At 39.7% G+C, this 11,342-nt stretch overlaps 1 protein-coding gene across 1 annotated transcript; it reads left to right on the top strand.

The window, feature by feature from the left end:
* Window positions 1-1,660: 1,660 nt before the first annotated feature.
* On the top strand, window positions 1,661-10,912 carry MRPL15 (mitochondrial ribosomal protein L15). The gene is made up of 6 exons (XM_054191707.1): window positions 1,661-1,842; window positions 5,290-5,447; window positions 6,960-7,125; window positions 7,621-7,744; window positions 8,951-9,331; window positions 10,773-10,912. Exons 1-5 carry the CDS (start codon window positions 1,744-1,746, stop codon window positions 9,286-9,288), a joined length of 885 nt encoding a protein of 294 aa, XP_054047682.1. The 5' UTR covers window positions 1,661-1,743; the 3' UTR covers window positions 9,289-9,331; window positions 10,773-10,912.
* Window positions 10,913-11,342: the final 430 nt, after the last annotated feature.

The raw sequence follows: 11,342 nt of genomic DNA, 5'->3' as shown, positions 1-11,342 counted from the left end.
TTCGCAAAGCTTTTGCTCAACAACGTTAATATTTTTATCAGCATGGCTGCATAAAATTTATTGGAGAAGCCTTTGCGCCAACTACGTGACATTAAACATGCAGGCCCTTTTGCTGTGATTGTTATGCTGCTTTGATACATAGTATTTATGCTGGGGGATCCCTGTTATTGTTAAAATCAGTTCTCACAGGTAGCTTTTTGTGTTTTGGTATCTATTATACGAGTGATGTTTTTCTACCTAAATTCAAAGTTCTGCTTCAAGTAGTGAGAGCTTTACAAGGCAAAGCATGCTCTAAACTATGTATTTTTCCCTATCCTAGTGGCTGAAATGGATTTAGATAAGATGGTTGTCCATATCAGCAATTAATGTGCATTGTTACATCATTTTTTATTAGCTTTTCTGAAGGGGGTAAGAAGCTTGAGAGGTGGTCCCATGACAAACTCATGAAGTTCAGCAAATCCAAGTGCAAGGTCCTGCACTTGGTCTGAGGCAATCCCAAGCACAAATATAGGCTGGGTGGAGAATAGATTGACAGCAGCCCCGAAGAGAAGGACTTGGGGGCGTTGGTTGATGAGAAGCTCAACAGTGTTGTTGCACTGTGTGCTCGCAGCCCAGAAAGCCAACTGCATCCTGGGCTGCAGCAAAAGCAGCGTGGCCAGCAGGGTGAGGGAGGTGACTCTGCCCCTCTACTCTGCTCTGGTGAGATCCCACCTGGAGTACTGTGTCCAGCTCTGGGGCCCTCAGCACAGGAAGGACATGGACTTGTTGGAGCAGGTCCAGAGGAGGGCCACGAAGATGATCAAAGGGCTGGAGCATCTCTCCTATGAGGACAGGCTGAGGGAGTTGGGGTTGTTCAGCCTCGAGAAGGCTGCAGGGAGACCTTATAGCAGCCTTCCAGTACCTAGAGGGGGCCTACGGGGGAGATGGCGAGGGACTTTTTACAAGGGCATGTAGTGATAGGATGAGGGGTAGTGGCTTCAAAATGGAAAAGAGTAGATTTAGATGAGATATTGGGAAGAAATTCTTTATTGTGAGGGTGGTGAGGCACTGGAACAGGTTGCCCAGAAAACTTGTGGATGCCTCAGGCTGGATGGGGCTTTGAGCAACCTGGTCTATTGGAAGGTGTCCCTGCCCATGGCAGGAGGGTTGTGAGTGGGTGATCTTTAAGGTCCCTTCCAACCTAAACCATTCTGTGGCTCTAAGCTCTACATATTTTATACTGAAAGTCACAAATGTCTTAATTCCATTTCACCCTTTTTTACTCTCAGAACAGGCAGAGCCATTGCGTGACCATTTCTCCAAGATGAAATCTGCAGCAGACGTTCAACGTGGAAGGTGGATCTGGTCAAACAGACGTTTGAAGATATGACACCGAGAAGCACCGGGTGACTTTCACAGCGGGAACTGGCCTTTCTGCTCCGTGATGTCTCCGCGGCTGCTTACCTCACGCCGTTCGTCACTCCGGTGAGACTACACCCTGCCCCGCCCCGCGCCAGACCCACATGCCGATTGAAACTGCTGTACGATTTTCCAGTAGGTCCGCTTTTTAGATTAAAATAATAAAAGTGATCAAGTACCGCAGCGCTACAAGGGAAGTCTCCAATAATAACGCACGTTCCCGCCCCGCCGGCGGGGGAGGCCGCGCGACACTGTTGGGAAGGCAGGGGAGGCGCGGTTTACGGTTCTGCCGTAAAGCAGCTCTCCCAGGCGAGCGCCGCTGCTGCCCTTGGGAAGTGAGGGGACATGAGCGGGAACGGAGGGACTAGGGCCCTGGAGCTGCTGCGGTCGCTGCCCAGGGTCAGTCTGGCCAACCTAAGGCCCAGCCCAGGCTCCAAAAAGCGGGTGAGTGCCTGCAGCTTGTCGGGTGTATCGTGGGCATGCTTTCCGTCCGGCGGCAGGGCTTTGCTTCTGCAACGGGCACGCCCGGCCCTCTTGGCGATTGCCTCGAGGGCTGTCAGAAGGTCTTTGGGGAGGCTGCGGCAGGCTCAAGAGAACGGCCTCGCCGAATACGTGCGGGAAGGCTGAGAATGCGTGGCAGTGTTGTGTGTGTTGTCCCTGTTTCTGTCTTGTATATGTCTTGTAGCTGGTGTGTTTGGCCATCTCCACAGAGAACTAGCTGATGAGTGCCCCTAGCTAAACCCCAGGGCCATCGTTGGGGGATAGGCAGAAACAGTAAAAAAGTATGGAATACCAAGTGTTTATGGGATAATACGTTTGAAAAGGGGAGGTTCAAAGGCTTAAAAGAAAAGCAATGTGATGCCAGCCAGCGCTTCTTGTTACTGTTGCTTGCTGTCTCCTTGTGAAGTGATAGAGGAGTAAAGAAAAGAAACCAGGAAGAAACCCACCTCATTTGGGGGAAATATCAGTGAACAGGGGGATGAGCTTCAAAAGCTAAACTCATACGAATAGAGAACTGACAGGGAGCACCAAGCAGCACTTTCCTATCAGTGCTCAAAGCTCCTTAAAGATGTCTGCAGAGCTGGTGAGTGCTGCAGAGTTTTAACCCCTTAGACCTGTGACAATATAAGACAATGGAAATTTTTCCCTACTGCAGCTGTTGGGGTTGTCTGTTACCCTGACTGTCAAGTTACTTCACTCGGACCTGTGAATGCCCAGCTTGGCCAGAGTCAAGCAGAGCTGAAAGAAGCAGCCCTGTGCAGGACTGGAGTGGTGATTCTTAAGGTTTTTTAAAGTAATCCATGCTTCAAAACGTTTTTTTCCAGGCTTAGCATACAGAAGTTGTGAGATAGTCTGCACTTGAGGTTTACTAGAACCGATGCTTTCCTGACCGTGTTTGGCCTCGGGATTTTTTGTTTTTCGAGGTAGCTATTGGGTTTAGGAAGACACTTTTTTTTTAATCTTGAAAGTAGAGATTTTTGTATGCTCACTGGGTCTTTAGCAAGTAACTTGCAACTCCATCTAGGAAATGAACATATTTTTCCCCATGTTACTGCTAACTCTTTGCCTTCAGTTAGAGTTTGTACAAGTGATCTCATCTCTGTTTCTCTGGTATTTCTCTTTTGGTGTCTGATAACCTTATTCTGTGTTTAATGAAGTTCTCAAATAAACAGATGTAAGAGCATTTGACCTCACGAACAGAAGTTGTGGGGGAAAAAAAAAAGTTTTGATTGGTTCCTGATTGATCCTCTGACAATCTAAAGCCTGGTCAATGTACTGATTACATTCTGTTTGTGACCAGTTATTGTTGGTGTATTTGTATTAACTAAAGTCATCGCGTAATCTGGTGTGTGTATGGGCAACTATCAGAAAGAGTGAGACAGCTGTACCCTCCCTCTGCCTCCAGGTGCTCACACCTGCTGTTTATGTTTAGTACTGCTGATAGAGGTTGTACGGTGAGCCAGAGCAAGGAACTAAACCACCTGCAAACTGGTTAGACAAAAATTAGTTCTCATCTAGTTTAATTCCCTGACCTGTCCAACATAGAGCCACACAACTTCTTGTGTCGGCACAAGAGGCACTGTAAAGAAGCATAACGTGTGGGCTGGGGACAAGTCATCTGCCTTTGGTGGCAGGGATAGTTGTCTAGCATAAAACTGCACTTGAAGTCTACACTATTTAGTATTAATACAGGTAAGTTGTGCATCTTAGGTTAGACGATGTTTGAAATACATTAATGCATTTATTTGTTTTATATACGTCTGTACTGACTTTTATACTGATATTTCAGTGCACATTAAGTGCTCCATAACTTTGAAAAACTTACAGGCACATTAAAGAGCAGAAAACATCAAATTTTATGTCGTTATGGTGTTAGGCTAATAATCAAGTACCATGATGTAATGAGCAGTTTTCAGACTGAGTATTCTGTGCTGCAGTCTAACTGCATAGGGTGATTTGTAGGATTAGGTGTGCTCGAAGTTTAGCTATCTGAGTGTTGAATACAAAAAATGAGAAATTGAAGAGGCTTACTGTATTCTCTTTAATAATTAATTATTTATATCATTATTGATCCAGCAGTGAACTATGCTGTGACTTAACCAAAGTTAGTTTATAAGCAGTACAAATACCGTTTAGAATGTGTTGCTTGAATGCCTCCCAGCGTGACTGAGTCACATTGAGGAACACAATGGAAAATAACAAACTTGTGAATTGTGTGTTGTGCAGAGATATGAGACTAGTTAGCAACATGACATTGCTCCTTCCATGTTCGTTCACACTCCAGTGAATGTTAGTTTAAATGAGAAAAACTTTTTAAGATCAAATGGATCCATCAAAGCGATGCGCAGATGCAATCATGACTCGTCAAGCTGAACACTGAACTCTACCCCATGCAGCACGGCGGTAAGGATTCTGAAGCGTTTGGCTCTGTCTTATCCCTTACAAAGCGTGAAAGACTCGGAAGTGAGCCTTAGTGCTGCAAATTGTTCAGTATATGAATTAAATGAAGTCACCTTACACAGAAAATTCTGTTAGTTAGGTCAGAGTGAACTGGCACCACTTCATTTAATAGCAGTCACCCCCAGCTGCTCATTTCCACCCTTGCTTACTGCCTGTTTTGTAATCCTGTAGATGTTTGCATACCCATGAATTGCACTGATGAGTGCAACTGACCTGGATTTTAAATTGAAAAAAAAAAGAAACAAGTTTTATCTTTGCTTATCACTTTGAGTGCAAGAAGATTGCTCAACTGCTACTTATGGCTGCAGTGCTAATTTAAAGTGCTCAGGAAACTAACAGCTTAGTGTTACAGTCTTAATTCAAAAAAATAATAAAGATTTAAACTACAGTCTTCTCTTTTGATTTGTAGTCAGTAGAAATTGCAATGGTTGCAGACTCTTCAGAAAGTCTGAGTCCATGAAAAGAATTACATGTGTGCATAGCATATATAGTCTGTTCCTCTGCCCCTTGAAGTGGAATTGATTATTTTTTGCCTTTTTTTTAAATTTCTTATTTTGTTGTCAGTGTTCGGAAACTTCTGAGCACTGAGCAGCTTTCTCATGAAATAGGAGGAAATATCATTAGTTAGTTCAGGAAAATTCTCTAACTTGAGTGCAAAGTGTAGGAGGTAGGATTAAATACTAGTATTCCTTTTATTGCAATATGTATTCATGTAACTTTCAGACTATTTGTGGTGCCTGCCTAGAGCTGTCCTCTGCAAAAATCACATTAACTGCTTTTCAGACTATTTCTATCCTTAGAAAAGATCTATCTCTTATTTTTTCTCAAGAATCAGCATTTTGCACAGTTGTTTATGTCTCTGAAACCTTATGTTTTATAGATACTTATTTCCAAAGTAGTTGACTAAATGTATCATTGATTGTTTTCAAGGAGAAAAGACGTGGCCGTGGAAGATATGGAGGTAGGAAGTGTGGTCGAGGTCACAAAGGAGAAAGACAAAGAGGAAATCGCCCCCGATTAGGCTTTGAGGGTGGCCAAACTCCATTTTATTTGGCCATACCAAAATACGGGTTTAATGATGGACATAGGTAAGTGTCTTCATGTTTCCTCAGAGATTAATCGTTGTCTGCTTCTCTTGATCTTTCTCCTGAAGCCAGAATCTAATATGCCAAAACAGGCCTAAATGAAAATGAGACATTCCTCTCAGATTGTTAGCTTCCTTACCAGCAGAATCTCCCATTTCTTGTGAGATTATTTTTCTAATTTACTGCTGTTTTTCATCTCTGCTTATTTGTTCTTTTCTTTGCATGATCCCTCATATGTAGCAGTTACCATTCCCTCCTGCAGCTGAGTGCGTTTCTCCTCTCAGACCACTCCTCCATACATGCTTGTTTCGCTCTTTGCCTGTCTGCACAGCAGATAACTGTTGAACCGACTGGGAACAGTCCCATTGACTTGAGTGAGGGTGTTAAGCATGGAAGTGTAATCCAAAGCTTTGCTTTGTTATTTCTCTTTGCTTTATTCACCTGAAGCTCTGATCTGCTGTCAGCCAAACAATTCTGCTTCTCTTCATGACTCTACTTTTTTAGCCCTGCAACACTGCAGTCTTTGCATTTCATCTGTTCCACCTAGGATCTCAACAAGCTCTTCAATATCATATCTCTTGGATGAAGCCATTACGTCATCTTTCACAATTGTTATTCTCAGACACCCTGCCTTGTTTGACACTTCTGTGCCCTTTGCACATTGTGCTTGTTTGTGCTATGTCCTTCTTTCACCTTTTTAGTGTTTAAAATGATTCTTCTAACCAGTTGCTGTTCTTAGCTGGAGGTCTGTATGCCAGTGTTTTATTCATTTCCTTCACTATATCGACAATTACAAATTTTGTTGTTTAAAGCTGGTTTTGTTTGCTAAAAGGCATGTTTGTTACCTTTGTCACTGACTATTTTGTTGCTTTTAGGTATGGTTATGAAAGCATTGTATGAATACAGATGTTATTATAGGCAGTAGTAACAAAAATGTGCCACACCTAGCAGTTAGTTTAAGAATGAAAGGACTTATGTGAATTTATTTGTGAATTGTTAAACTTACAGTTTGTTTTATGTTTAATTTGCTGTTACAACTTCATCAAATAGCTGTGCAATTTTTATATTGCCGTTCTTTATGCATGCAGTATAACCTACAGACCTGTTCTTATTATCAAACGTTTTCTCTGTCAGACTTGCTAGTTTTGAAGTGTGATTCAAACTGTATTTCCAAGTACTGTAATTTCCTCCTGTTTGTTTAACTAATTTATAGTAAATGAGAAGCACTTTTGATAGCTAAAGACACGGTGTAGATCCACAGTTCCACAAAAGAAATGTAGCAGAATGCAGGCACTGAGCTTCTTATGTTAACGGTTGTCACAAATTCACGAATACCCAACAGTAAGAATCCAAGTTTCTGCAGAGACAAGAAATTGATAGGGTCTTGCTGTTCTTAACCACATCTGACAGCACGTGGAAAAAAAAAAATAGTCTGTAATTTCTTTTCTATATTGTTGGCAAAATTTCTCATTGTTTTGTTTTGTGTTTTGTTTTGGTTTGTTTTCCTCTCTCCAGCCTCAGACGTCAGTATCAACCGCTCAGTCTTCAGAGGCTGCAGTACCTTATTGATTTGGGTAGAGTTGACCCCACACAACCAATTGACTTAACACAGCTCACTAATGCCAGAGGTGTAACAGTGCAACCTCTCAAAAGGGATTATGGTGTCCAGCTGGTGGAGGAGGTATGCGTACAAGACACTTATTAATTCAGGCAGTAAAAAGCCTTGGGTTTTGGAACTTTGGAAGCAGTTATAAAGCTTTGGGTTTTATCAGGCTGTTTTGGAAGCATCCTAGCTTTTCTGTTTGCTGCGGTATTTTTGTGGTAATAAATCCACTAGAGGGCACTGTGTGTTAGGAAAAAAAAACAACAAGGATGGAGTTTTAAGACCTGGGAGACTACGAAAATAACAGTTAAGGAGCACATAACAAGAGGTCGAACAAGTATTTTACAACAGAAGACTAGAATGTACTGAAAGAATATCTTGGACGGGCAAACTTTTTTCATTCAACCGAGGTGACTCAGAGAGAGCAATTTGGTTACCCATCTTGGTGCAGGGAACAGATGAATCATAATATTTTGTGGGATTTAATGTTTCTTACAACTTTGTAGAGAAGAATACATGTATGTCCTAAAATACGCATTTTCATGTTACTCTAATATGTGTTGAAATTTACAGGGTGCTGATATCTTTTCAGCAAAAGTGAATATTGAAGTGCAGAGGGCATCTGAATTAGCAATTGCAACCATAGAAAAAAATGGTGGTGTTGTAACAACATCATTCTACGATCCAAGGAGTTTGGGTAAGAATTTCTTTTCATTTCTGACTTTTTGGGGTTTTTTTGAATGTGCAAAGATTAAATGATCCAAATCTTCAAACATAGTTCTTACTGGAAAATCATCCACGTCTTCTATTCTAAAAGATTCAACAACACATTGTTATACAAATGCTGAACTGGAATGCATCCTCAGTTTTGCTTTTCTTAACCGTTCACCTTTTTAGCCCTGTCAATGTTAGTAGTCACTTAATAATCAGCCAGTTAAAGAAATCCAAGTAGCTTTGTAAATAGAGGAACTAATAAAAGATTGTTTCTTTGAATTTTTGTCTTCTAACTTTCTCATGTGTTTAATAACCCTAAGAAAATTCAGGAAAGAACTAGATTTAAAAAACACTGTGGATGTTTATATTTTTAATTTAAAATATTTTTCCAGTTAAAGTGAGGAAATAACTAAGTTACAGAAGCTCAGAATCGTTCCAGTCAAAATGGCTATTGTTTTCAGAACACTTTCACTGGAGAATGAGGCTTTGCTTTGCTTGAGGCTGCATCCTGCCTAATATTCATTCATGCAGTTTTTATTGACAATAATGGAGCTTTCATGTGTGAATGAGGCTCAGAACAAGAGGAATAGACGTTTTTAGTGTGGAAAATATCTTACCCTGGAGTGATACAATTTATTTTTTTCCAATCCAGAAAATAATCAAGATATTAAGGTTAAAAGGATCTGGAATGTAATTTGCCAAACTCAGTAAAACTTGAGGAGGAGAGGGTAGTCTCACAAATGGTTAGTAGGTGCACATGCCATTGATTCTTTATTTAAAATACTTACAGAAACACTAAATTTGACATTTGTTGGTACACTGTGAATATCCATGCAAATGCATTGCTTCTAACCTGGAAGCCAGGCCTTTAAATAAAGGGTGGTATCTAGCTTAGTTGCTGTATCTTTCCAAAGTAGGTATTCTAAATGTATTATAAGTAATGATTCATTCAGACTGTCACTATAAATATCAGTTAAAACGGAATTGCTTGTTTAGTTAAGTGAAACTTGTAGAACACTATCTCGTTCTGAGCAAGAATATTCTTGAGATGTTTATTTTGCTTGATATTTTTTAATAAGAGTTTAATTATTTATTTAGTACAAAGTACTAAATAAGAAGGTGTCATTTAATGTCTTTGAATATGTATTATAAAGGATAGTGTCTGATTTTCTCTTGTGTTTGCCCACAGAAATTTTATGTAAGCCAGTAGTATTTTTCCTGCGTGGCCAGCCTATTCCAAAGCGAATGCTTCCACCCGAAGATCTAGTCCGTTACTACACCGATGCCAGGAATCGTGGGTACCTGGCAGATCCATCCAAGGTTGCAGAAGCCAGGCTTGAACTTGCCAAGAAATACGGTTATGTCTTACCAGACATAACTAAGGATGAACTCTTCAAAATGTTAAGTGCACGCAAGGATCCTAGACAGATATTTTTTGGTCTTGCTCCAGGATGGATCGTAAACATGGCAGACAAGAAAATTCTCAAACCAACTGACGAGAGGCTGTTAAAATACTATAGTTCATGAATTCAGAACTGGAGACAACTGCAGGTGCACAGGAAACATCTGGGTATGAAATAATGGATACGAAGTGGTGTTTGTTTTTTTTAAGACTCCTGTTATACTAGACAAAACATAAATTTTTGTTTATGTAATCTTCTGGTGTAGCCCTCAACTTTTTTTATTGTCATAATACTGTGTATGAAAGGTCTTAACATTTGGAAACAGTGTAGAGTCTGACATAAAGTGTGTGATCGGGCACTTTCTCTTGCAATGATTTGCCAGTTATTTTTGCAGACAAAATGTTTTTATGCCACATTATTTCAGAGGATGATTCCAAAGAGTAACTTGACCTAATAATTAGTTTATATTCCCCCCCCTCAATTCTAAATTGGAAACATGGCTGTACAAAACTAATATTAGTTTTACAATCATATTACATAGCATTATATTTCATATTTTAGAAAATTGTGTCTTGAATACCTCCAAGAGGTAGACCATCTATTTTTGGATGGGGGAAAAATAAAAACAACCAGAAATAATAAAGTACAGAAGAATTCATTAACCTCTTCAATTCCATAGCAATGTTTTGGATTTTGCCAATGTCATCAGTAGCGCTAGAGCTTGAGAGGTCTTGATCTTTGTCTTATTCCTTCAGATGGAATTGAGAAAGACAGGATATGCAGTTTAAAAGAACTTTCTAGCTAACTTTTTTTTTTTAAAAGCTAGCTATCTCAAATCAATGGCTTTTATTATTCAGACAGAGTTTACAACTTGTCCAGACACAAATGTAATGTCATTAATCAAAATGCATAGCAGAATCCAGAAGCAATGAATATTAGACAGTGACAGTAGATCGTGAGGGATGGGGATGTGATGAACAAAGTACACGATCAGGGTTCAGTTTTCAGCTTGATCACAGATTGCATATGTGACAGTGGACAAATGAATTTAGGTGACGTGAAAAGTTATGAACAAATTATTTTTATGGGAAACAGTATTTTAATCACACCAACTTGATGTAATCTTGAAAAATATTTTCCAGCAAATGTTTCTTTCATCAGTCTCTCCAGAATACTATGCAAGAGTATTCTAGGCTTCATACAGAAGCTGGGATGATGAACCAAACAGTAAATTGAAAGATGAGAGAGGAGACCAAGTTAATCTATCAGAACTTGACCTGACTCCTCAGAAGTTAATGAGATGCTTCATAATTACATGAACTTTAATGGAAGCTAATATGGCTTTAAAATAGGGATAATTTTGTTATTAGGATACCGGAAGCAGTCCGTAAGGCCAGAACACAAGAATAAGTCTTGCTTTCCAATTTTCATGTGCCTTTGGAAATGCTACTTACAGTTTCCTGTAGCTGACAAACCATCCCATCTCCTAGGGGAAGCCCTCTGAATGCCAGAATCTCCTGCTTCTCTTGTGTATACACCTGTATTTCACTTTAATGCCTTGGGGGGGCAGAGAAAAAAAAATTTAAAAATATCTTCTTTTTCTTTCAGAGGATAACAAGAAGCGGATTAATTTTTTTGGTGGTGTTTGTCAACGATGCCAGATTTTTGCTTTACTCAACAAACTGCCTTGTAAATTAATATGAGCATCTGTAATCACAAAACAAAATAAAACAATTCTTCTATTCTCATGCTGATTAAATAATATGAAATCCAGAGATTAACAATGGAAAGTCACTAATTTTTGACAACTTACTCTCCAGCTTCTATTGTCCGTTGTTAACGTGTGTTAGATGCTATCAGTAATGGTCATTCTCCTGACTTGTGGTTTAAGCATAGGTGAAACATAGCAAAACACCACCAATATAAAACTGGATTGTGAATAGCAGGAATTTGCTCTTAGTGGTGTTAACATTCATGTTTTATAAGGTGCACAACACTTCTTTGGCACATTAAGAATAATACTGTGTGCCAAAAAAAGTATAGCTAGTGTTAACTTGAATGTGAAGTAAATAACTTTCTCACTTTAGATGTATCCTGTTCTGCATCCTGATGATTGTTGGTTTGGAAACTTAAATGACAAGCAATACTTTTTTTTTTTTTAAACATTTTTTTTTTCTT

This window comes from Rissa tridactyla, chromosome 2 (assembly GCF_028500815.1).
Source record: "Rissa tridactyla isolate bRisTri1 chromosome 2, bRisTri1.patW.cur.20221130, whole genome shotgun sequence".
Lineage (NCBI taxonomy): Eukaryota > Metazoa > Chordata > Aves > Charadriiformes > Laridae > Rissa > Rissa tridactyla.
The sequence above is the reverse complement of the archived record's forward strand: the minus strand, read 5'-3'. Positions and strand labels throughout refer to the sequence as shown.